Genomic DNA, 26,649 nt, shown 5'->3' with positions numbered 1-26,649 from the left:
GGGGAATGAAAATTAAGAAACAGTCGTCAACGTAGCGTCAGTAAAGTAGTGGTTTGAATGAAGAAGGACATAGATTCTGCCAGGATTGTTCGTAAAAGGACATAAATATATCAGCAAATAGAGGTCCCATTGGTCTGCCCATGTCCACATTATCAGTTTGCTGGTACATCTACCCGTTAAAAATAAAGTGACAATTCTTAATAGCTAGAGGGAGTAGTTTTCAAGTTCTGTTGGATTGAGTCCGTACTTGTGGTTGTTAAAAATGCTATTAGATATTATCCTGGTGGTTTTGTGAACAGGTATGCTAGTAAATAGGGATACGACAACATTAAAGGAGTTGATATCGCAGTTTACGATTTCTTCAACAAAGGAGAAAGAGTCTTTGATAATGAGGTTGCTTATAGTGAAGGGTTTTAGGAGTGGGATGAAGAACTTGGCTAGTTTATACGAATAGTGATTAATGGAGGAATGAATTGGTCTGAAAGGGATGTTACATTTATGTAATTTAGGAAGACCATACAATATACCTATTCGTGAACCTGTAGGGTAAAGTTCTTTGTAAGTTTCTTGGCTGATAGATTTAGCATCTTTCAACTTTTTTAATAAAGACTTCGCTTGATTTTCTCGTTGTAAAGTGATTTTTACTGGATCTCCATCACGAGGTTGAAACTTTGTAGTGTCAGATAAGAGTGTGTCCATTTATTTTTGTAGTCGTCATTATTAAGTATTACGATGCCATTTCCTTTGTCAGGTTTAATGATGAGGTAAAATGTTCAAGTCTTCTTGTGAGTATAGGAAAGGTGGTGGGCTGTAACTTCGGAAACCCGAGTGGGCAATGTCTTTCAATATGCATTTGATCGAGTCTGGAAAAAATCCGGATGGTTCATGAACAGGTTCTTGTTTAAGTCAGTTGTAAAATTTTTTCAAAGGGGGTTAAGAAGGTGCAAATGTTAAACTTTTTCGGTGGGATGGAAAAGTTTAAGCCTTTTGAAAGAATTTCTTTCTCTCTGTCAGTAATGAGGCGGTTTGAAAAGTTAAACACCACTTTATCAGGGTCGATTGGGATGTTGTTGTCATGTTTGGATGTGAGACGGAAAAGTTTGCGATCTTGGATATGTTGATGTTGCGTTAGTTTTCATGAATTTTCACGATCGGACACACACTTAAGGTGTATAAAGTTAATTTTGGAAATTAGTAACGCCAGGTAAGAGTGTGTTTGTGCTAGTTGTGCTGAGAGGACGCGTATACAAGCGTGTTTCCCGTTTATTTCTTCTTGAAGGTGTTTATTTTGGCATTGGCGATAAGCGCTAGAGTTTTATAAAGGACGACTAGCTATTTTGAATCTAAGGAATCTTGGTATCACAGAGCGCTTTTTCCATGTCGTAAGAAAATCCAGGTCAAGTTTGGCTTTTCCCAGCTTGAGTTCAAGTCGTTGGAATTTTCTAAATGCTTCAAGTGCTCCATTATTATAGCGATTATTTAAAATAGTGGCGAGACTTGCTGAGCGGAAATTGAATTCGTGTAATAAAAATTAATGCCCAACGTAAAGTTTTTATTAGAGCTATAGAAGTAGACCAAAAGTTGTAAAATTGAATTTATTGTGACGTTTCGTCATTACTCAAGACATCTTCAGAAAATTAATTAATAGGATGTTAAGACAAGATATTATATTTACAAAAGAAAATCTTGAAAAATCCAATCCTTCAGACAGCATATATAGCTAGTTAGTTATTTTTGCCTTTTTAGTTGCCTTTTTGTTCAATTTCCAGAATATAAATCGTGCACATGAACATAATTCCTGAAATACAAAGAATTATTTGTTAAGTTTATAAGTAAATTAAAATATAATAAATAGATAACCTAAGCAAATTTAATAGTTTAAGAGATAAAGAATAAATTATATAGCTACGCATTTCTGTCATTTTATCCTAAAATTCTCAAAGATAATGATTTATGATTATGTAGTACATGAGCATACGTATGTACTTAGCAGAACTTCCATGTTGCTTATTGATGATGCTTGTTATGGTTGAAAAAACCATATGTACTTAATTGTTTCCATTGATTGCATTTCATCGTTATGTTTTGGAGCTCACAGTGTAGTTTGTCTACCGGCCTAGATCATTCAGAAACAAAGCGCGGGCACCAATGTGAACGACGACACACGAATAGCGTTTACAGAAAGGCACGTCTTCAGCACATGGTTTTAAAACTTTTTTACAATGAAAAACATGAAATTATAAATAAACCAAGCTAATGGTACTACACTCAGTGTAAATGGCCTGCATATTTGTGCCCGAACCGGAGTATGGTATTTCTGTACTCAGTCTGAACGCGCTATTAGAGAGTTGGAAACAGTCATTTCATACGTAATTGTCCTTACTTTTTCGCTACCTTTTTTGTTTTACATAATACAGTTCATATATCTTGTAGAGAGGCATAATTGTTAAAATGCAAAGAATCGTGTACTGTCTGTAAATCATGTAAAAATTGGAAAGATAAAAAAATGATTTCATAAACAATTTGGCTATTTATCTTAAAATTCTGTGAGGGGTAGCCCGTTCATTGCAATCAGTTCCTATGTTCCTTTCTCAAGATGGAATTTGCGGAGAGTGAGGCTGTAAATGGATCCTTGACAGATACTGTAAAAAGCGTATTGATATTGTCGATTAAATAACAACAGAGTATGCAGACATGAGGCTCTTTGTAGACACATACTCTAAAGAGACGCACTGCCATACTGGCTTGTGTATTGATTCTAGAAAGTATATTTCATTAACTATGTAGTACATATACATATGTCCACAGCAGAAACTCCATGTTACGTATTGATGATGAAAATGTTTTACTTGAAACAAAAAAATATCTACAGCTAAAATACCATTTCTATATTTTGTGTATTTTATTGCAGTCTTTTCAAGCTATATGTAAGTTATTAAGTCACTCGCTATATGTACGTAGATCGTCAAGAAAGCAAAGGCATCTCAACTACGACAGGAAATAAAATAGCCGTAATGTCGACAGTTCTGTACATAACATTATGTCAACAACACAAAACCTGTTAAATTTCTGTTTAAGCTTGCAGAATTTTATAATACCAGGAACTCGTTTAAATAAAATGGCATCATTCCTTAGAAAATAGCCTTTCTTTGACCATTGAATTGCTAAACGACGGTAGCAATATAAGCTGTGTGTTGTGAGACACAAGGTAAGGAAAAACAATTGTCAGAAGAATGCTCAAAGAGTTTTTACTAACCAATTATATGCCTCAGTAACACGGAATTTTTCATAATATGTTAAAATTGGTTTTCACCACGTCACTATGTCTGTTATAGTCAATAAGCGGTATTCGCAATGTAACAGCCGGATATGCATTGAGACAAATAGCCTCGTACGCCCCCGTTACCCAAATGCTTTTCTTAACCCCCCTGTAATCGTGCTTATGGCATTTAACGAGTTGTTCAATATGCTTTACACATACGGCTACATTTTACATATTTGCTTTACGTAAAACTTTCTACATTGCAGTCGATTCAAGCCCATCTTGCGAAAGTACGGAATGAGATCAAATGAAGTAATGGTCATGCTTTTCGCACATACATTTGCAGGCTCACATATTTGTTTGAAAAAAGAACTTTGAACTGTTCATGCAAGGCAATGCTAAATACGTTCTAAATCTTCCTCTAGAAAACTTCATTGTGTTCGTGGAAGGTTGAGGATGAATATTCTTGATATCTTGAATAAAAAATATTTCTAGAGGCAGAGTTGGTGAAAATTTATTATATCCGTATAGGAGTCCTTTCAGTGGAAGAGATGATTAGTTGTTACCAATACATCTAACAATGGTTTTCTTTTTTCCCCAAATCAATCCTCTGTGGTAGATTTGCATAATATTGCTAACGACATAATTTTCACATAACAATTCTTCCTAGTTATATTTTATTTATAACTTATGCAACATCAAATTTTATCCATTATTCGACGCTACAACTAAGTGACTCACTGAAATTCAATGGGAGAAAATAATCACGGGATAAATGTTAAAACATGATTTTGTCTACTGACAATTTGATATGAGTTCATAAGAATTCGATACGCACTATGAATCTGCATAAAATTAATGTAGATTTGATCAATTAACTTAGCATGAACATGATTTTATTTAATCAATTCTAAATTAGAAAAGATTAAGGATGAAATCGATGTACAATAATGGAGTTACAGGTGCTTAGTTCAATACACAAGACTTGGCGCAATGGCAAGGGAAACTGAAAGATGTTTATTGTAATATTGACAAACATGACGTGGAATCAAGTATGTTCTTGAGAAGAACGGGGGGGAGGTTAGATCACCTAAGCAGATTAAATAAACGACTCCTCCAAGCAAAATCCTTTCTGCAAATCTCTTGCCAAGTTTTGTTTGATCATTAAAAAGAAGTTACTTAGTGCACTTCAGCGTTTGGTTAATCAAGAGTCTTTTCTATTTTTTTATTTATTTTTTGACATGAATATCGTTTCGCTGAGTTTAGTTCAGACTCTGTCGAACAAGTCTAAAAATCATTGCGCATATCTCCAAGTCAGTCAATGATCGCAAACTATGCATTTAATTTTAGCGAATTATCTTACAGTTAAAATCCGTAAACAATCAAATCTATGTCAAATAGCTACCCCCCTTTGAGGAGTCTCCCATAAAATTTTACTTAAATTTGTATTCTTCTGGTGATTTTTTTTTACTTTTAAAATTTACGACAGGTCGAAGAAGAAAAAATGTGAATTGAATTGCAGGAAGAAACAAGCAACAATATACTAACTTTTGACAAGAATGTTAGGCGATAAAATGTTACAGTCGCCAACCAGACATACAGCTTCAATAGCGTTATTTCTAAATAACGGAAACACATAAAATTCCTACAACTGTTCACATTTATCTTCCCAGAGAGCACTCTTTGTGGTTCTTTCAAAAGTTATAAATAAGTTGAATAAAGTTCTTTGTTTAAAAATGTCCACACGTTCGTAAGAAGAATGTTTGTAATCCAACAAATACTTAACATTAATCGACTATCGTTCAAGAAACAAGCACAAACATGTTAAATAATACGATTTGCGATGATTATCCAACAAGTATTATTATAAAAACACAAAAACACACTGTAGAAACAGCGAAAAAGACTGTTGGAATTCTTACAGTTAAGTCAAACCAAGTTAATAATGCACTAAATCTAAATTTGATGCAAATACCTATGAGACAAACTTTCTTTAAACTTAAATGTATGAAAAGATATTCTGTAGAACAGACGATTTTTAAGATTCAAATTAGATGGGGTAGTTTGCTTTTGCGTTTGATCAAGGTCGCTGTGAAGTCCAATTCGCCGTATGTGTAATCACTTCAGACAGTCAATGTACAAAAATTCAATTGAAAAAAATGCAATTTAGATGTGATCAAGCTGACACTTTTTGTACATGGAACAATGTTTAAAATGATTAAATAGAGAAAATCGAACGGTACAACTAATGACAACACCAAAGAGGTTTTTGAGCCGAGAATGTTCCCATATTTACATAATAACTGTATGTACGACATATCTAGAAGGTCGAAATTGTAAAGATTCTCTTTTGTTGCGGCAACAGGCGTAAAGTGGCGAATCAAGTGCTATTCCTACGCATAGTTGAATTGAAAGGTTTCCATGGATGTGATAATTACAGGCCATTAAATTATACTAAGAAGCAACAGTGGCGTAGTGAGTTTGGTAATGACTGTATAATTGTTCACTAAAGTAGGTGGAGTGCTCAAAAAATATCTTAGTTATCAGCGTGAAGCCATCCAGACAGCATCTTAAAACAACAGCGGCTCCAACGAAGACACAACATCGTAAAGTAAAGACGAATTGTTGATTCGACTCGCATCCAGATGACACAATCAAGAATCCTTCCAACTGCCTTAATCGCATTTTTAACTTTCGTTTTTATAGGTAAGTGAACCCGATTGACGTTTAAATTGATGCGTTGAGTAGATGAAGACGTGTAGTTGTTCATGATCTTCTCCAGTACAATATGAAATACCCCACTCATTGACTCTATTTAAAGTTATCAAACGTTCTTTGCGTAAAACGATTTGGGTAATATGATTTGTGCAAAATATGCAGACACATGGAGACAACTAAAACACCAGGTCAAAATTAAGTATTAGCTACCAACAATTCATATACTCTTAAACGAGCTTAATTGGAAAAAATTATGTTTATCAATAAACATATTTGACTTTGGTATTTTTGGAATTCGTCGCATAAAAAATTTGGAAGCAATTGCTCCTAGACTATTTCCGTTCATTTTCTTCAATACATACACTACCGCAGGTTGCCATGAAGACATTTAAAAAACTCGTCATTTATTCATTTCAAGATCATGAATAGATTGCCTAAAGTTTAACGTTCGCGTATTATACTGACGACTGATTGCACGATTTCTAACTTCTTAATATTCTTATGGGTTTTCTCAAATGTTTATTCTCTAATATATTGTCTGTTTGATGAATTTGACAAGTCTTTAAGTCTTTGCTTTGTATCATATTATATTTTCCTTGTTTTCTAAAAGCTCTTATTCTAGGACATTGCTGTCTGTTTTTCAAACCATTTTTTTCTATTTACCATAATATGTTCAACCTCTCAAGTCTCTAATTCTTCGTCTCAGTTCATTACCTAGTCTCTGTTTTGTTCCTTATGACGTTTTTGCTTTTCATTGAGTTCACATCATTTGCTCGTGGAACAAGTACTTAAGGTAGTTTCTTACAGTCTTCTCTACTTTTTATTGCAGCTGTACAATATTGCGCTAAGAGCTAATTCTCGAGCCAAACTGAAAAAAATTAATATTTGACACCGACACGCTAAAACGGTCTACATCTAGGTGTAAAAGGAAGACGAAAACCCGCGAGAAATATTTGCAATAAAGCTTTAAACATTTTATGTATTTTTCGGAATGTGCTCACCTTATCAAAACATCCTTAATCTTTTAAATTAAAAATTTTTCAAGGAACAAAAGCTTGTATAATTAAGTGGCAGTAATAAGCAATTCAAAGTTGTCAAGTACCTCGACTTCCTAGGAATAAAATTTAGGAAAAACAGCATTTAATTGCTAGAATTATGGTCAACGTATTTCAACCACATTTAATGTTTGATATTGTCAGTCGAATGAAAGAAATCAGCAAAGAACAAAGCTGTTGGATATTTGTGATCATACTATTTTGGAGATTAAACGACCGCAATTCGACATAATGTTTTCCGGTATTTAATTATTTTAAAATATTTAAGTAGAAACGTTGGCGTCGGCGGAACAAGTGCTTCATCTGGTGCAATCTATAAAGTTGGTTTGGCTCTGTTCTTTCCCAACATCGCCACATTCCCATATTTCAAAGAGGGGTCGATCTATCTAATGATCAAAAATTCTTCATAAATCAAGTGTAGAACTGTATGACACCATGCTGATATGACGTAACGTATTACGTTGATTTTGCTAAAACTGCGCCCTACGATTTCAGCATTTCTATACAGGGTGTATACATAAAAAACTGAACACTTAGTAAAAAAATCACTAAAGTGATCAGCGCACCAGATCTTCAAACTTTTAGTGAAATCAGCAATTGGACTTCGAATGGTTCACCAGAGAGTAAATTATTTTTACTTCTTACATAATAACTATTTTTAGAATGAGAATTATGTTACGGAGGAGCACTTTTGAAATAGCTTTTACACAAAAATGACAGAGCTATAAAATAATCGACGACTTGGAGCACGTAGGGTTAAAGTATGACATGTTGTTCAAACGTACAAAGTTTCAGGAAATGTGGCGAAACCGTACACGAACGCTAAGCATCCAAATAACGGATTATCTTGCATTTTCTCTTCTTATAGACATTTTTTTCAAACTTTTATCAATTATTTTAATTTCCACAAAAAGTTTCAGCTAATCTTACACGCTGGTGACTTCAACAACGTTTTCCTACATAACTGTTCAGTTTTTTTTTATACACCCTGTAATCCTGTAATCGACTATAAATTTCTACTTACACAGCCAATAAACACACCTAACACTAATACCTCACAATGGCAAACCACGTTATAAGTTGCTGCAGCACAAGATTAGAGTCTGTTGACGAAATGTATCTAAAAAATGAAAGCCCTTAAAAGAATTTTTTCAAACATTTTGGAGATCTGTAGACAAATATTCGCAAGGTTGGAGTTTGTGAATTTTCAGTAATTTTTAGCAGTTACAATGTAAATAACTGTATAGCATGTTTAAATAACAGGTCTTTTATAATTGTAAATAATATTCCACCAGATAGGACCAACTTTATGTACATGAATGAACCTTACAGTTTAATTAAAGATTTTAAGTTATGTTAAGTTTCACTAACCTCGTTTAATAGTCCCTTTCGCTTTTTTATAGAATTATCCTCTGCCAAGCAATGCACAAAAAAGCTCAAAACCTTTATGGAAGAAGACAGTCAGGTCGATCTCAACTTACTAGATTTCCATAACAAGCCAGCTTTTTATATTTTAATCAGCAAGCCTCCAAGTTATGGATCGTTAATATGTTTTCCTGACGAATACCACACAGACAAACACTGCAGCCTTACACCCTCATATCAACCAAAACCAAATTACAACGGAGAGGACAGCTTTTCATATTTTCTTCTTCATAAAAATTTCTCAACTATTTCAAACGAGGAATACGAAATGTGGATAATAATAGAACCCAAAACGGATAAAATCGTGGCACGACTAGATGAAGTTTCCATGAAACAGTGGGACGAATATATTCACATACCAGTATTAAAAAACGACGAATACGTAGATGACCCAGCGATATGTGTGAACAAAGACAACACACGTGTTGACGGAGACATTGAAATAAAATTTAAAGATATTGCCGAGGAGTTGGGAATGAATGAAGTGCAATCAGCAGTACCGTCAAGTCCGGACTGCATTTTTGATCATTTCGACCCGACACTTGAATCTTGGATAAAAGGCTCTTTTTGTCTTCCAGAGCAGAGCGCAGGGGCTGGGGCAACCGCTGATTATGATAACGACGGGCTCTTGGATGTATATTACGCAAGAGTTGATGGTAATGATCAATTGTGGCGAAATTTGGGAAACGGTTCATTCATGTTAGTAACAAAGGAAGCAAACCTTACACAAACAATGAATCATCGATCATCGAGCGTCACGTGGGCTGATATCGACAATGATGGTGATGTAGATCTCTATATTGGTACTATTGCCGAAGAGAGATTCTATTTTTATGCTAACGATGGAATGGGGCATTTCACGGAAGAAGCTGTTGAACGTGGCCTAGCGGGAAAACCAACAATTCCACCTTACAAAACATCAACAATGACAATTGCTGTAGGCGACTACAATAAAGACGGTATGAAAATTTGCAAAATCCCATCACCATCAGTGGTGGATATTTACAAGTGCGAGGTAGAGGGAATGGGGTGAAGCTTTGCAAATTTCCTGCATTTTTTTGAAAGTGTCAGACATTTTACATGCAATGTTTAAGAATTCTTTAGCAAATCTCCAAAATTCCTCAATCTTCTTCTAAATTTCATATATTGTTTTACTTTTTTTCCAAACCTCGATCTACTAAAAATTGGAATAAATGGAGACTGCCGCAAGGTACTAATGACGACATCAAACTCAAACAAGAAAAAAGATTAAAGATAATTAGAATTATACGCAGATTAAGCAGTGGAATTGCAAATGACCAAGAATTTATTTCCCGAAATTCTGTAAATTCAGAGGTTTTTACATTTCCAACATATCTTACAATTTCTGACAGAACGCTGATTTTACGAAATATGCGTGTATGGGGGGGTGGGTGGGGTGGTATAGGAAAGCTGTTGCACCATTTTACCAAGGTTTCTGCCGCTGACTGTCTTCTACTAACAGCAGAAAAACAGCAATATGCTTGCATATTTTTAGGCTGGTTGGACTTTTACTCGACGGAATGGTTACCACATTTGGATCAAAGCTATGATTATAAAAACGGAAGTCATTCGCAGGCGAAGCTCTTCAAAAACTTGGGGGCCGAAGGGAAACCAGGTGATTATACAACATCAATTTAAAGTTTATAACGAACGGGGGCACTCGTCATTTTTCCAACTAATTAAAGAAGATGGGGATCCTACAAGTGTGAAAAGTACGATTCAAAAGTACGAGTTACGCTCTAGTTGTCATGTATAGAGTTACAGGATTTTTCCATGATTTCACAAAACAAGATTTTAGTGCGTAATCTTATGAATACACATTTAAACTTGAATGCAATGAATGCAGTAAATGAAGCACTATACGACCAAATGGAAATTTTTTATAACAAGCATCCTTTAGCGCGTTTTAAAGAAACAATGGTTAGAGCGTGCGCATTTGCTTGAAAATTTGAAAGTTGAAAGCTGTGGTCAGAATGTTTCAAGCCGATAGTTAAAAAGTAAAAGATGTTTTTCGCGCTTGCACAGGTTTATCGAAACCGAAAAGATCTTTGAGATAACTCGAGAGCAGATGAGTTCAAACCCAAGACCGAAAGCCGACCTACTTAAGAGTTTAAACATATGTCTCCGAGGTATGCATAACTTTTTGCAAACACGAAAAACATCTTTTATTTCTTTTATAAAATAAAAATGATGCGAAACAGGTAAATTCAAAGGAAATTTTCTGATTTTCCTACAGCATGTACAATTGATTGATTTTCATTTCTCTTTAATTTGATTCTATATTTCCTGAGCTCAGATCGGTGTCCCTCATTTGCGCAAGCTAATGCAAACTCAGCAATAGAGCAACCAGCACGCGCATTATATTGAAGTGATCTTATTAATAACAATAGATTAATAGATATACCTATATTGATAACAGATATTGTCAACATTATTATTTTCAGACCTAATTATATCACTTCAGGTTATTTCAAGGATGTGACGGTGGAGGCTGGATTAGATTCTAAGCCAGAGCCTCGCACTAGAGCAGACGAGGTAGCAGGTTTGACGAACATGACACCATATAAAATCAAAAATATTGGATTATTTAAAGACGTGATGCCAGGACCTTACAGTCTCTCTGCGATGTTTACTGATATTGATTCCGATGGTGAGATTAATGTTGTTTGTTAAATTCTTTATCTGCGATCGATTCTTACATGTTGCATAAATTTGACAGCATCAACAAAGCGATTATATTCCTTTTAGGAAATCTTGATTTAGTTATAAGTGGAGATTTCTTTACAAGCCGTTTGTACTGGGGTACAGCTGAAGGGAAATTTGTCGATAGCACAAAAAAAGCTGGGGTTGGTTTAGAAGAGAACGGTATGGGTTCAACAATCGCTGATTTCGATAACGATGGTCTTCAAGATTGGTTCGTCACCAGTATCTACATTAGTGAGAAATATCGCAAACCATATTTCGAAGCTTATGGCCCAGGTGGAGGGATGATTTTTGGATACACGGGAAATCGAATGTATAGGAACCAAGGACATCGTAGGTTTTCGGACGAAACGGACCAAACTGGAGTTCGACCAGGTATGAATTTCAGAACGTAAACAACGTACGTTTAGCTATCACTTTTCATTGAAAGTAGTTTACTGTCGCAAAGGAACAATCATTTACAGTTGAACTGAAATATAGCCACCACACGAAAAGAAAGTTTCCCACTGGATAACTTATTTTAAGTGCTAGATGAATGAATCTAAGATAACTAAACATGGCAGTATGGCACTGGCTAAACGCATGATAATTTGCCAAACGCCAAGTGAAGAATTCAGGTTACTCATGCGTTGAGAATGAAACGGAAATTATAAGTCAACAATAACTTGATACAAAACTAACAAAAATGATTTAGTGGAATTATACCAAACTTATTCCCAGGGTCTTTTCTTGGGGTTGTCATTTAGCTTACACAGCAAGCTATCATTAGAAAAGTCACTTTGTGAAAATTGACCGTACGGAAAAACCTCAGGAAAAATACCCTGGGAATAGGTTGGAATTACACTACTTTTTAAAGCTGGTTTTTTAATTTGGCATTTTTTGAATTAAAGAGAATATGAGTTCTTTTAGTCCATTTGAACTTTTGCGAACCTTGAAAAAGTTTTCTTATGAACTTTTTGGCAGATCTGAAGTACCATATGATCAATAAATAAATGAAGTTTGGTTGCCAACGTAGCAACTTTGGGCAACTCTTGTAATTTGCAACATTCCAAGATGGCTGCCAGCAGCCATCTTGAAAATCAAACTTGCAAATAAAGTATGGTCCAAGAGATATTTTTTACTTGTTTTCATTACTTAGACTTCTTTCTTCACGTTACTAAGGCAGATATATTTTTATATAACTAGTTAACTTTAATTCATGATGACGTTTTTTTACATAAGTAAAGTTTTATTGAATTTTAGCCAACACTATTGATTTAGGTTTTATGGTTTCATGCCAATTCATTGTCTGAGTCAATGCGATCGTAACTATCATCGTCACTTTCATTCTCTTCGTCGTCGTTCAATATATGCACTTTATCGTTGTTCTCCTTATCAACATCATATTCAGGTATGCGGACATGTGTGTACGGATTGCCACAGCCAAATTCTCCAGAACATTTGCAATAAGTTGTTTGTTGCAGCTAAAAGTCTTCGAGCGACATTTTTTGTCCTTTACCTTGCACTGATATTAAATGACGTTAATCAACACAGGAGGCGCTGGGTGTCCTTGAGCGATGAGAGGAGCTGGAATATCATCTTTAATGTCCCACCCAAAGTTTGTGATGTCTTCTGATTCAATCGGAGCGGCTTTTTGGTCTACAGCTTTCCATAGCATGACTTGTATGTGAGCACGTAATAAGTGTTGTAGCAGGTTGGCAAATGTTGGAGGTAGGGACATAACTTTCATCATCATCATCATCTTGCGGCCTCAGCCGAGATTTAACTCACCACATCTTTCCAGTATTCTCTATCTTTCATAGCTGCTAACAGATTTTCCTTAGGAATTGTTGTGTCTCGTCTTATCCTATCTGGAAAGGTTAACTTGCGTGATCTATTCTCAGATGATGGGTGTCTCCAAAGTACAAATTATGACACTATTTCATCAGTTGCACGTGCACAATGGCCTGCGAACTGAACACGTCTCTTACAAACTAAGTTTGATACTCTTGGTAGGTCTCCATATATTGTTTCTAAAGTTGGGTGGTTTTGCCAAGAGAGATTGTGGACTCTTCTTAAGAGACGTGTATAACATCCATCTAAACGCTGCTGTTGTTTGGCTGAAAGAGTCCAAGTCTCAGAACCGTACAATAAGATGGGCTCAACAAGAACTCGAAAAATTTGGATTTTAAATTTCCGATCAAGGTTGGATTTCCAGATCTTATCCAATTTGTTGCAGGCAGTCCATGGAATACCTTTTCTGATGTTTAAGTCTTTCTCTGAGTTCTTTATGTGTGATCCTAGATACTTGTAGTCTTCAACACATTTCAGAATATTTTCTGACAGTGTTTTGATCTCCTGATTGTTGCGGATGTTAACTGGCATAAATTCAGTCTTGGTTTCATTGAGATGAAGACCTGCACAGTTGGCTGCTGACTCAAGAGAAGAAAGGAGAGATTGGGCACCTTGGAGATTGTCAGACAACAATGCAATGTCATCAGCAAAATCTGCATCAGTGATGTAGAGTGCAGGATAGCGTGAGCTTTTTCTAGGCTGATACTTCAGGCCCTTTTCATTGATAGAATCTACTGATACACGCATGATGTAGTCTATCACACTTATAAAAAGGAATGGTGCCAATGTGTCACCTTGGAGAATGCCAGCCAGGATATCAAAAGGATCTGTTTCACCATCTGGGGTCAGGACAGTTGCTTGTGAGTTAGTATACAATACTTTGATAGCATCGATGATTTCTCCTGGTATGCCATAGAGTTCAAAAATTTCAAACATGGTATCGCGGTTAACTGAGTCAAAGGCTTTACTGAAGTCTACAAAGATGAGAGCTGCAGTTTTATTGCAAAAAGTGATTTCCTCAATTATTCTACGCAATGTGAGAATTTACCCAAGAGTGGATCGGCCTGGGCGGAAGCCATTTTGATTTTTGCGCAGAATAGGTTCAACTTCAGAGCGGATTCGGTTCAAAAGAAGCTTATTATAGCTTTTGCAGCTATAGGAAGCAAGGAGATACCGCGATAGTTAGTTGGCAACGTCAAATTACCTTTTTTGGGTATGGGAATGATTTGTGATCTTAACCAGATGGTTGGTGAAATATGGCTGGTCTTTGCATAATTGCAGAGATCAAGAAGTAATTGATGAAAGATTGGGTCTTTCCAGAGGATAGCAGGTATCTTGTCTGGTCCGAGAGTATTTTTCATTGGTTTCTTAAAGACATATTTCAACTCTGCACTTGTAAAAGGGCCTGTTGATATATTTAAGGTTTGACTGACTCGAACTTTCGGAAGTGACATATTATCTGGAAGACTTGCGGGACTGCCCAGGAGGCGTTTAAAATGAGAGTGCCAGTTAGCAAGTCGTTGTTCTCGGCTGCCACCCTTGACTGAAGGTGGGGGTTGTGAGCCTTTTCCCGCTAGTTGGTTTATGGTCTTCCAGGCTGCAGAGTGTTGTTGATTGATATGAAGATGAGAGATTTTGGCTATTTCTCCTTTGATGTAAGTTTCTTCTATCTCTAGATAAGCTACGTCGAGGGACTTCTTGGCTTCTGCAATCTTCTTTTTGTTACTCTGAGAAGGGTTGCAGTGATAGATTGATGTGATTTGCTTGAGGTTCTCACGAGCATCAACAACTTTTGAGTCTAAACTTACTGGTTTCTTTTGTGACTTGTGCTTTTTGGGGAGTGTAGATAGTGCAACCTCCTCATTTTCCTTAATCAGATTTCCATAGATCAGGTCAATGTTGGTTGCATCTAATGAAACTTCTGCGCTAGACTGAGTGAGTTCTTGGAATCTGTTAAACACGTTTACAGTGTACTGAGTTGATAAGTCCTTGTCCCTCTGAACTGACTTCCAGTCAATTGACTTCATTGGATCTGCAGTTGTTTTCTTCGAAACTCTTAAACTAAGTTTGATGGAGGCAGAGACGATTCTATGATCAGATCCAACAGAGGAGAAAGATGAATATGCTCTGCAGTCTTTGACACTGTTACGCCACTTTTTACGGACCATAATAAAGACTAGTTGGGCTCTGCTGCCATTTGGATACTCGAAGGTCCATAAATGGTTCTTATTTTTAATAAATCTAGTGCTAGCTGCGAAGAGACTAAATTCTTCTACCAGATGCTCTCCGTTGCGATTGGTTTCTAAGTGAAAGGTAAATTTGGCATCATCTGCTCAAAGTTTAGCGTTGAAGTCCTCTGCGACTAAGAGAAAGTTGTGAGCAGGAACTTGCTCCAAGGAAGAGCGCAAAGTGCTGTAAAAATCATTCAGTTCCTCTTTACTGCTACTGTTGTGGGGACTATAGCAAGATATCACTGTTGTGGTTGGGTTGCCTTTAAAGTCAGCAATAATAATCCTGGGAGATTTCTTCTCTATGAGCAATACATTTTCCATAGCTGCCTCCAACAGATGAGTTGACAGAGTTCTTCCAAGATGATGCTGTAACAACATGATAGTCTTCTATTTTCTGATACTCAATGTTTGTGTCAGGGTGGAAGAATCGATGTTCTCGAATAACAATAATATCTATGTTCTTTTCCTTTGCACTTCTTACAAGTTCACTAAGACGAGATGGAGGATTCAATGTTCTAGTGTTGAAAGTGCTGATAATGGTACGTTTTCCACAAGATACTAACTTACATTGCGTTTCCCTGTGGTTTTCTGCAGTAGCATTATGACGACCGGGCCCACCCTGCTGACCAATGGGACACCTGCCGGACGTGGGACCTTCACCAGAAGTTCCAGCCCCGTTCACGTCGTTGTGAATACTCAGTTTGGTGTAGTTCATAATCTTGTCATAGCTGAATACTTGGTGCTACGCTACGGCTATCAAGAATGTTTTATCGTGCCACCATCACTAGAAGGACTGCCGACCAAGGCTGAAGAGCTCCCTCTGCCCATGAAGCACGGTTATTTCCCGCCGGACGCCAACCCGGAAATTTCAAGACCACGCGGAGAAACATAACATAACTTAAAGACTTTTCTTGTTTTTTGGCGAAAACGTTAAAACAAGCAGACTCCATAGATGTGCCACGTATCTGACCATATAGAGCTATGAAAAAGGGTTCTCCAGTTTGATAAGGAGATCAAGGATATCTTCACCGTCTTCGCCCACATTATCCACTACAGAAACCTTCACAATTTTGCTGACATAATCGCGAAATCCAATGATGGACGCATAACCTTTAATCGATAGAATTATTGCATCATGACCTAAATATGCAACTAGCTTCGTGAACATTTGCTTTTGTGTTAAGTGACCACCATACATTACATACTTTTCACGCAGTTTAATATAAGTCCAGGTGCGCAGCTGATGATTACCGTGCATCTCGTCAACTAGCAAATGCATTGGTTCTTCTAGCAAGGGAGATTGGTTAGCTGTAGCAGGAGCTTTCGTGAATTCATCGTAGCAGGGAACATGGTACTGGGCTTCAACAGCTGCAAAATCATGAACACCGTTACAACGCAATGCGACTTCCCTGCTACACACATCATTACGATCATCAAAGTATTGCAAAACAACTGTCTTCAAAGGTGTGATGTCTCTTCAATCAGCTCTTTCACATTGTACAACTCTATCCCACCTATCAGGATGCTTTGGGTCGTGGTTACGTTTACAAGCATTACCACAAAACAGAAATTGTTCCCTGAAGTAAAATGTCATTACTTGTGATCTTCTTACTCCTGCAACCGGCACTTACTTGTGATATGTTAAATGGGATTTTCTTTTCTCCTCCACTTGCCTTCTAATGTGATCTTTTGAGATGAAGCTGCAGTGACAGTGTTCGTGAACTTCCACGTCTTCAGTTGAATCTAAAATAGCTTGCATCTTAGTTTGGGTTTCATCATCCGTCGCTTTATTGCATATCGAGCACCATTTTTGATGGCTTCCAGTTTAATTGTTTTCATAGGTCTAGATTTATTGCAGGTTGGTAAAATGGATTGACCATCAACGACCGCTCTATCGGCCATGTTACCGGTTACCCAACACGAGAAATATGATATAACAACTGTGTACAGTTTTTTAAAACTACAGCAAATTAACTTTTACCAATGAAAAATTAGCTTTATTAAATGGCACTTAACTACCTTGTTGTTATAAACAACTTGACAGGTTAATGACAATAAGACCCTTATTCAAAGACGAAGGTCTAAAATTAATATACAGTTAGCAGATACTCCAGAAAAAACATTGTCAAAAACTACACTGTATCAACTGTAAAATGATACAGCTGCTGACACACTAAACGCATTGCAGTTTGCTCATTTTATTCAATTCTCTGGTTATCCAAAAAATTCTCTAATTGCTAATACATTCTACTTCTATGCATTTGACAACGCTGGAAGGCAGTTACTTGTTTGTTGCTTTTATTTTACATACATTGTTGCCATAAATGAGAGACATTTAGCTACATATTTTTGATGGTGCATGAAATACAATTAAATTGTTTTTTTAAAACATGTCTGCTTAAGTAACGTGAAAAATGAAATTAAATTATTAAAAACAATTAAAAATTATCTTTTGGACCATATTTTATTTGCAAGTTTGATATTGAAGATGGCTGTGTGCAGCCATCTTGGAATGCTGCAAATCGAAAGAGTTGCCCAACGTTGCAACTTTGCCAACCAAGCTACATTTACTTAATGACCCTATGAGAGCTCAAATCAACAAAAAAAGTTCGTAGGAAAAACAATTTCTAGGTTGCATGATAAAATACTAAGTTTGTGAAGTAGCCTATTATTACAAGGACAAGTGAGTCTAATATTGACATGGTGTTAGGAAGATATCATAAATCTAATTAAAGCTGTGTTTAATAATCTGGAACTGATTGATGTAGATAGAATACTTAGCAATTTATCTTGGGTGGAAACTTTCATTCCGAGTAGTGTTTATATCGTGTTATCCAGCTTTAGATTTGACGAAGAAACTAAGCTACATTTGTCCTAACTCATTTAGCCTCAAACTAACTAAAAACTTAGTCGCTTGAAACTAGCGATTCAATCTTAGTTTCCTGTTTCGACAAATATCACCCTATGCAAAAGAATTTTGAAGTCATTTATAAATACAGCTCCACGGCCGCCTTTTTTAAAGAAAAACAAAACAAATAAAAACTTGCATGAGGTCATCTATGTTTTTGTACACATCGCAGGTCTTTATCAATGAAGACACTCGTAACATCATATCGTAAAACGTAATCGTTAAACGAGAATTCTTGAAATCCTTAAAGTCGTAATAATTTTTTTCCATACCAGGTGGATGGGCGGGGAGCAGCGTTCCTTGACTACGATAATGACGGAGATCTTGATCTCATTCATACAAATGGTTTTGATGACAGCGAAAGCACAGACTTTGATTTCTTACACCACACTCCATCTTTGTTGTACGAAAACCATGCTGACTCAGCAAACTCAACTTTCTCTTCAGTGGGTGAAAAGGTGGGTATCACAGACAGACGTGATGGCAGGGGACTTTTCGTGTTCGATTACGACAACGATGGAGATCAAGACGTATACATTGTCTCCAACTGCGAAAAGCCAGTGTTCTATCGCAACGACGGAGGACACACGAGAGACTGGATACGAGTAAATGCGTTTGAAGCCGAAAACAACCGAGTTAGTATCGGAGCATGGGTCTACCTCCTATCCCCGAAATTTGGTCGAGAACTTTTCCGCGAAATTCGCAGTTCATCTGCGTTTTCTGGTCAAGGCGAAAGCACGGCTCATTTTGGTCTGGCACACGAAACAGTAAAAAAATTCACTGTGCGCGTTTACTGGCCTGTCACAAATAATACACGAGTTATTGAAAATGTTCCACGACGAAGCACTCTGAACGTTCGCGACATCAAGGGAAAACATAACACCTTGCAGATGAATTCATATCCCGAGCAATCAGAATGTCGCAAGATACAGGTGACGTCCATTGAAGAGTATCCAAGGCATGGTAACGTGACGATTCATCATAACCACGTGACATATTATCCAGCTTCCGGTTACAAGGGTTTCGACAGTTTTTCATACGTAGTTAGTGATGGGATAACATCATCGGTGGGTGAAGTCAAAATTGAGGTAAGAAACACACTTATAGTTTAGAGAATGACTAACAATCAGAGAACGCAGAAGGTTGAAGAATGGGGGGAGGAATTGTTCACATATGCATGTTCTACTTTATTTTTTTTGATTGAAATCGGTTGTGATTACGAATATATGAATATGATCCACCACTAACCATCGATCATTTGTGGTATTCGACAGAAAGTGACAGAATTATGCCAAACAGGCGTGATTGAAACATTTACCTTTAGAATTCACCAAAAAATTCGTACCTATAAAAACAAAAAATCGTTTTACTTCAGGTGAAAAAATCGAATAATCACAACGAGCTAACGAAGGATTTTAACACCTGGGCGACTTTTAGTGGATTGGCAAACAATCAAAGAAATCCCAATCTTGGGAGAGCTCTCACTCCTCTATTACGGCTAGCTGCACCAGGTTACGGAGATCGGTATGAAACACCAGCTGGACAACATCGTCCAAATCCAAGAAATATATCGAACATTCTAGGAAATCAGAAGGCCGATGTCTACAGTCCATCTAATTTGAATCATATACACATTCACTTCGGTCAGCTCCTGGCGCACGACATTGATTTCTCAACGCCGTACGCAAACTCTCTACCAACTGAAAACTTTGCAATAAAGATTCCAAAAGGCGATCCCTGGTTTGACCCTTATTCCACGGGAACGGAAAACATGAGATTTCGGCGTTCTGCACATGCAGCAAACGCTGGTAAACATGTCGGCGTAGCACGTGAACAGGTAAATTATCACCTCTCTTTTTTACGCTGGAATGATTTCTTGAACCTATCGTATTTTGCAGGTCAACAAAGTGTCTTCCTTCATCGATCTTTCGGTCATATATGGCTCGGACGACGATCGTGCTTCCGTCTTGCGTTCAGGTATTGATGGAAAACTTCTAACTGAATCGCAGGAGAATTTGCCTTTTAATACAAAGCGGTTACCGAACCTCAACTTGCTCGGTGGACCACGTGAGAAGCTACTACTTTCAGGTGACCCTCGAGTGAATGTTCAGCCAGGTCTCATATGTCTTCACACGATCTGGGCACGTGAACACAACCGAATCTGCGATGAACTCAAAACGCAACAAGCTTTAAGGGATTACGATGACGAAACATTGTTTCAACACGCAAGATCCATAACACGCGCAAAATGGCAAGCCGTGGTCTGGTACGAGTTTTTACCAACAGTCGTTGGAGAAGAAAGATTCAAGCAAATACCATTATACAACGGTAAAACTTAAGAGCGTAGCAAACTCGTAAATTGGGGACATGGAAGGGGAGGAAAAGCATATGCATATATGAATGCTTAATAACTACAAAACAAATTGATTTCAAAGGAAAAACATGCACAAACGTGCTCCACAATTATCGAGTAGTTAGCTACGCCACTGCCAAGCTAATGAAATGGTCAAAACATTGTAGAAACAATCGATTTTATTGATTAAAATATTTGAACAAGAAAGCGACCATAATCCATCGTATTAAGGTTTTAAATACAGAAATGTTGCTACCATGTTGACAATCTTCAAATAAATGCCGCATTCAAAAAGATTTTTAGTAAAAAGATTGTTGTTGGGAAAATAAAATAACCACTAAAATTTCAACGTTTCATGACATAGTACGCACAGCCGACTTTTGTACGATGTTGCTCGTGAAGGCATCAATCTCGTAATAGTTTGTCATCGTAGACATCATTATCTGACAGAACACTGCACATAATTATTGCCTTTAGGGTACAACGAAAGCCTTGAAGTTGGTGTTTTTAACGAATTTGCAACAGCTGCATTCCGCTACGGTCACAGCCAAGTTGGTAATACAATGTTACGATTAAATGAAAACTGGAATATCTTAAAAGATGAAGGCAATCTTGATCTTCGAGATGCATATTTTAATCCAGGTCGTGTCCTTCATGAGACAGGTGGGTTGTATTACGCCAGCGTCTATATATTAACAGACAGCGATAAATAAAATTTTTGAGTAGCAACAAATTTAAAAAATATGTAATAAAAACAACTATTTTTTTAAAAGCAAACATGTTTCGACATTAACAAAATGCCATCTTCAGTGCGAATGATAGTGTTACGAAATATGGTACGGTATAGGAAGATACGAATAAATTATTCTATATTGAATGGGAGTGTGATCTATTTAAAGGAAGCTTAAAACAAAAATATATAGGTATTTACATAAGAAATGGCGATAAATGAAATTAGACCTATTTTAAAGTAAAGATAGTGTTGTAATGGTGAATGGGAACATTTAGATCAGGATTAGTTTTATTGATGTGAAGAGCTTCTTTGATTTTCAGAGAAAGTTGAGTCATGTGGAGAGTTCTTGTTAAAGGATAAAAAATCATCGACCAAGGCGAAAGAATCTTTAGCAGAATGGTAGTTAGTTATGAGGGGTTGGAGTAGTGAATTGAGGTATCTAGTTATATGAATTAATTGAAGATACTATATGGGTCTTATGGGAGGTACGTCATTAAGATTATTTAGTTTATAGAGTTTAGGTAGACCATATAATCGATCTGGTTGCGAACCTCAGGGAAACATTTCTTGAAAGAATCTTTCGCTAATGGAGTTTTTCGTCCTTAATTTACGTAGTAGTCGTTGTAGCTTTGCTTCGCGGAAAATCTTAGGGTCGTGAGGAAGTGGCTTGAATTTACATGTTTGTTAATGATGGTGTGGCAAGAATTAATGTATACCTGACGGTCCAAAATGACAATACATTGCCCTTGTCAGGTTTAAGGGCAATGATATCATTATTGTTTCGAATGTTGTGTAGAATGTTCTGTTTCTTTAGATCTTTAGGTGTTGGGCGGTAGGATGATACTTATGTGTGTGCCAAATGTCCAAGTTCCGTTTTTAAGGTTGAGTAGTCTTCTTGCTTGGAGAGTTTATTTCGTAATGTATAGTGGATTCGTTCGAATGTTGCCAGAATGTCTGAGGAGTGGAGTTTTGGAGATTCTATGCTGAAATTGAGACCATCTTTTAAAGTGTTAAGTTCCTCTTCTTCTTCATCATCTTCTTCAAAACTTTAAAAAGCAGAAGGGCGGCAGCTGTGGATGCATGTTGGCGAACAAAAGTTTTGTTTGACCCTAAAGGCTCAAAGGGGGAGTGTGTCGGAACTTGTGTAAATAGGTAACAGATAATTGTTATTTGATACTAAGTAAAATTGAGAATTGTGTGTCGGCTGCGCGTACAGTAGGATAGTATATAGTCCCAAAACGAATCGGCAGACGCATAACTGCTTTTAGCTAACGCGCAAAGGAGAAAATTGCAACAAAATGTTTGATAAGTAAAGGATCTATTCTCATAAACGCCGCAGTCTATTGAAGAAAAAATGATGAAAAAATCTGCAGCTAACAGAGGGTAATAACAACAACTGAAATAGTAGTAAGTAGTAGTAAGGAGCCTAGAGTGATTATTGGAGAGGGAGCAAAAGAGAGGCGTTTGTAAGAGGGGACGTTTATTTTGGCAATTAGAAACAAATATTTTACAGATAATACATTCAATGTTCCCTATAATTTTAGGTATTGATCCACTGCTTCGCGGCATGTTACGACAGCAGGCTCAAAATGTTGATACGCTGTTTGTGGACGCAGTGAGGAACTTTTTGTTTGGCACCAACACCCAAGGTCTAGACTTGATGACGTATGGCATCCAAAGAGGTCGAGATCATGGATTGTCTGACTACAACACAGTCCGTAAAGCATTAGGACAGCAACCTAGAACCTCATTCACGCAAATCACTTCGGATGAAGATGTACAAAGTAAATTAGAAAGTCTATATTCTAACATTGACGATGTTGATTTATGGATGGGTGGGTTAGCTGAGCCACATCTTCCAGGAGGTTGTGTTGGCGAAACGTTTGCCGAAATCATTTCCAAACAATTCCAATTGCTTCGCGATGGCGATCGCTATTGGTTTGAAAACCCTTTCTTAGAGCCGACAAAAGATCGCATGACGAAGTACAAGCACACAAAACTCGCCAATATCCTCGAAAGGAACACCGCCATTCAATGGAAACATAGATCTTTTTACACTGATATCACCGAAAATAATTTCATAAACAAGAAAGTTCGAATTTTTTGTAAATTAAGTTCGAAGTTGTGAGAAAATTGTCGACTTGGTGCACGTGGTCTTGTAAAAACATATTTATAATTTACGTCTAGTTTAATCAGTTCCGGTGTCACAAGAAATATGTCCCTAAGAATAGATCCTCGCAAGCAAATCACGTAGGAAATTTGTCCTCCCCATAACCTGTGTAGCAGAGTATAGGTGGATGTGATAGTTTTTCTGACTGGTTTGATAATATTTGAATAAACTAATTTATCTATTTAAATTATGTTTTAGGAAATGGGGCCCTCGAGGGTGGGGGGACAGATTTCCTACAAAATGTGGCCCAGGGGGGTTTCCTGGCACACCAGCTAATCAATTGTTTTGTTTAAGTTACAGTTCACTGGTTTGGCTTCCTATGGGTCAATATGTAAATATTCCAATTTTGAAACAATAGTCAATAAATTAAGTCATACCTGGACATGTTTATTTCCTAGCAAAAAAATAATCAAAAACCTCATACATCATTTTGTGAAATTCATTACAGCAAAAATACAACAACTAAATTAGACAGCAATGTCTCCACGGCAATAATAAAGTAGGTATGGGTCTCGGTTTGACAGTGGATTAAATACAAACTTTGTAGGTATGAGACGTACATTCATATCATCAGCTCTCAACCAGCCAAAAGCTGGATGCAAAATGTCAGATGAATAATGTCCCCCATTTAAATTCTTACCATGATGGTAAGTGACTGCAAACAGTTTATATGTTAACATATTCTTGTTACGAACTTTGTTGATTTTCGAAAGATTTTCCAATGAAACCTCTAATGTTTGTTCATAAGTTATTTTCTTCACTAATTTCTCACATCCATTTCTACCCACGATAAAGCGCTTGAGGTGCAAGACCAGTACAGCAGGCAATGTATCCAATGTCCACCTCTTGGACACTTCAATTTCGGCTTTACTTTTATCACACTGGAAGCCTTCAACCTCCTCAACTTGAAAGAAATTGTCAAATGCCTGCTGTAGTTTATTCAAATCACCACGGAGATCTAATGGAATAGTAAAGAATGGTTGAATGCTAGCCGATTCTTTCATCCCAGCTTGTACTAAGGATGATCTCAAATATCCACCAAACATGGCTGCTACAGGAGTTTTAGACATTGCAGCTTTACATGTCACTGTCGACTTGTTTCGTGGCCCAACTTCTTCCCAGTCTCCTGAAACTTGCTCCCACGCAGCTGGAACTTCTTCGGATAATGACCTTTGATCATTTTGAATTTTCACAATTTCTTCATGCAAACCATTCAAGATACAGCTGAGGAATTCCTCTGCATCTTCTTGCTTCCCTTGTTGTGAGATAGTTGTTTTCACTGTATGCAAAAGTTTATACACATAAACAGGTTCAAACGACATGCCCAATACTACCTCATTTTTACTGCTGCCATTCTGCAATTTCTTGGAGGTGATATTGGCGGAAACTTCAGAAAACTCACTGGCAAACATGACCAAGGCATCCAGAATAGGAGTCTGACTAACACCACGAGCAGTCTTAACTTTGAATTTCATTATGAAATGATAAAATGAAGGACAATATAACAGAACTTGTAATGTGGAATTGATATAACACCAGTTACCATTGTTCTTCAACCCTCGAGGTTGCAGCAAGGGTACTTTGTGACTCAACGAGATACTTTGCAAAACATCCGAAAAATACTGAGTCAGTTGATCCGTATGATCGTTTGAGACGCTGTTTTGATCTGGAGACAACTTATTTTGATGATTTTGAACGGGAAGAGGCAAGGGTTCTTGTTGTTTACTCGACGACTTTGTTTTAAAAAGATCTGCCCAAGAGCTTTTTACAGTTTTATTACGAGATTCGACGGTTCGTGTAGATGTTGTCAACATAGTTTTTGTTCCCACAGTAACCACATAATTCTCTTTATCAAACAAATTGCTTTTATCCCCACCATTTTCATAACTCGTATTCAAATTGCTCAAGTTTGAACCATTGCCATTAGAAAATTCTTCTACCTTCACATTGTTACTTTCAAAAGTTTGACGCTCATCGTCGTTGTAAATTTCATTTTCAAGGACTATAACCTCGTTCGTTTCTAAGCTCGTATGATCAGTGCTACGCTCGCATAAATCACTAAATTCGCTGGTAAGGTCTTCGCCCGCATTCTGCTTGACTTCATTCGATTTTCTTGCAAAATTTGGCACATGAAAATCCGGAGGAAATTCGATGCCACTCGACTTAACAACCTCGTCAGAAAAGTAAATTAAATTCTCATCCTCCGTAAAATCCCCAAAAGTTATGCATTGATTGCCTTCCATAATTTATCAAAAAATAATGCATAACTTTGTGCGACAAACTATTAAATCATGATAGAAAAGTAGAAACACGTCTTTGTAACTATCGCCCATGTGTAGTGAGTAGAGAGAATGAAGGACGGCATTCTGGGGTATGAAACTCTGATCTCTGTATAGAAAGCTGGATAGTGTGCAGACAATCACCAATCACATGTTTTCCGAACCGAATAATACCCACCCAGCTTGAAGTTGAAGCAATACCCGAATAGCATTTACTTGTGAGCAATTTTGAGATAAGTACGCACCAATGCACGCAAATTTCCAAAATCGGATTCACAGTTCAGGGGGACAAGACTACCTTCAATTCTTCAAGATTGCATTATTTGAGTTTTTGACTAATTTGAATTCTGTCCAAACAATATTTACATATGATCAATCTTTATGTACACAACGGACGTTCTACTTACTGGAAGTGTTTACTTTCCCACACTGCTGCCCTAGACAACAGACACACACTAGACACTCCATTGAAACTTTTTATGTCGGGCACATTTTATTACGCATTACTGTAATACAGGTCAATTGTATTTTCTTACTAACAAAAATGCCGAGATGGCTGCAACAATAGTAAAATATGCTGATACTTAAAAACATTTAAAGTCGACTCCCCAGACCCAGGGGCAAAACAAGCCGGATTTTTAGTTTTGCTTTGTTCCGCTATTAGATTTCTTCACCAAAAAAATAACGAATGAAAATTAATTTCCACCAAAACGAAGAATAACTTTGCCGAATTTCTCACAGCACAAGGCAAACACTAGTTACTTAGTGTGTTGGAAGGGGCACGGAGCTAACTGTTGACTTTCGGGGGTATAGAAATGAATACACGGCGTATAATTTCGAGTTTGGGTTGGAGAAACGCATTTGAAATTACACTGTCAATGTTATTTCATCATTCAAAGTCCAGTAAAGGGCCTTTCGGACCTGTTGAAAATATTGCGGAGCATAGTACCAGATCCCG

At 37.0% G+C, this 26,649-nt stretch overlaps 2 protein-coding genes across 2 annotated transcripts; one reads left to right on the top strand and one right to left on the bottom strand.

Moving 5' to 3' along the window:
• The first annotated feature begins 5,764 nt into the window (after positions 1-5,764).
• On the top strand, positions 5,765-23,794 carry LOC124452673. Its single transcript, XM_047003260.1, is given in 11 exon segments — positions 5,765-5,968; positions 8,439-9,419; positions 9,977-10,096; positions 10,946-11,131; positions 11,230-11,559; positions 18,432-18,441; positions 18,443-19,244; positions 19,532-19,993; positions 20,055-20,484; positions 20,987-21,172; positions 22,787-23,794. Coding segments are annotated over 11 exon segments (4,152 nt in total). The 5' UTR covers positions 5,765-5,907; the 3' UTR covers positions 23,371-23,794.
• On the bottom strand, positions 23,779-25,774 carry LOC124452674 (ubiquitin carboxyl-terminal hydrolase 10-like). Its single transcript, XM_047003261.1, has one exon. It carries the CDS (start codon positions 25,653-25,655, stop codon positions 23,880-23,882), a length of 1,776 nt encoding a protein of 591 aa, XP_046859217.1. The 5' UTR covers positions 25,656-25,774; the 3' UTR covers positions 23,779-23,879.
• Positions 25,775-26,649: the final 875 nt, after the last annotated feature.

Source organism: Xenia sp. Carnegie-2017, unplaced genomic scaffold (genome assembly GCF_021976095.1).
Source record: "Xenia sp. Carnegie-2017 unplaced genomic scaffold, XeniaSp_v1 HiC_scaffold_25, whole genome shotgun sequence".
Lineage (NCBI taxonomy): Eukaryota > Metazoa > Cnidaria > Anthozoa > Malacalcyonacea > Xeniidae > Xenia > Xenia sp. Carnegie-2017.
The sequence above is the reverse complement of the archived record's forward strand: the minus strand, read 5'-3'. Positions and strand labels throughout refer to the sequence as shown.

Bases quoted from the DNA above. Each gene is read 5' to 3' on its own strand.
- LOC124452674 (XM_047003261.1), bottom strand. From the start codon at position 25,655: ATGGAAGGCAATCAATGCATAACTTTTGGGGATTTTACGGAGGATGAG.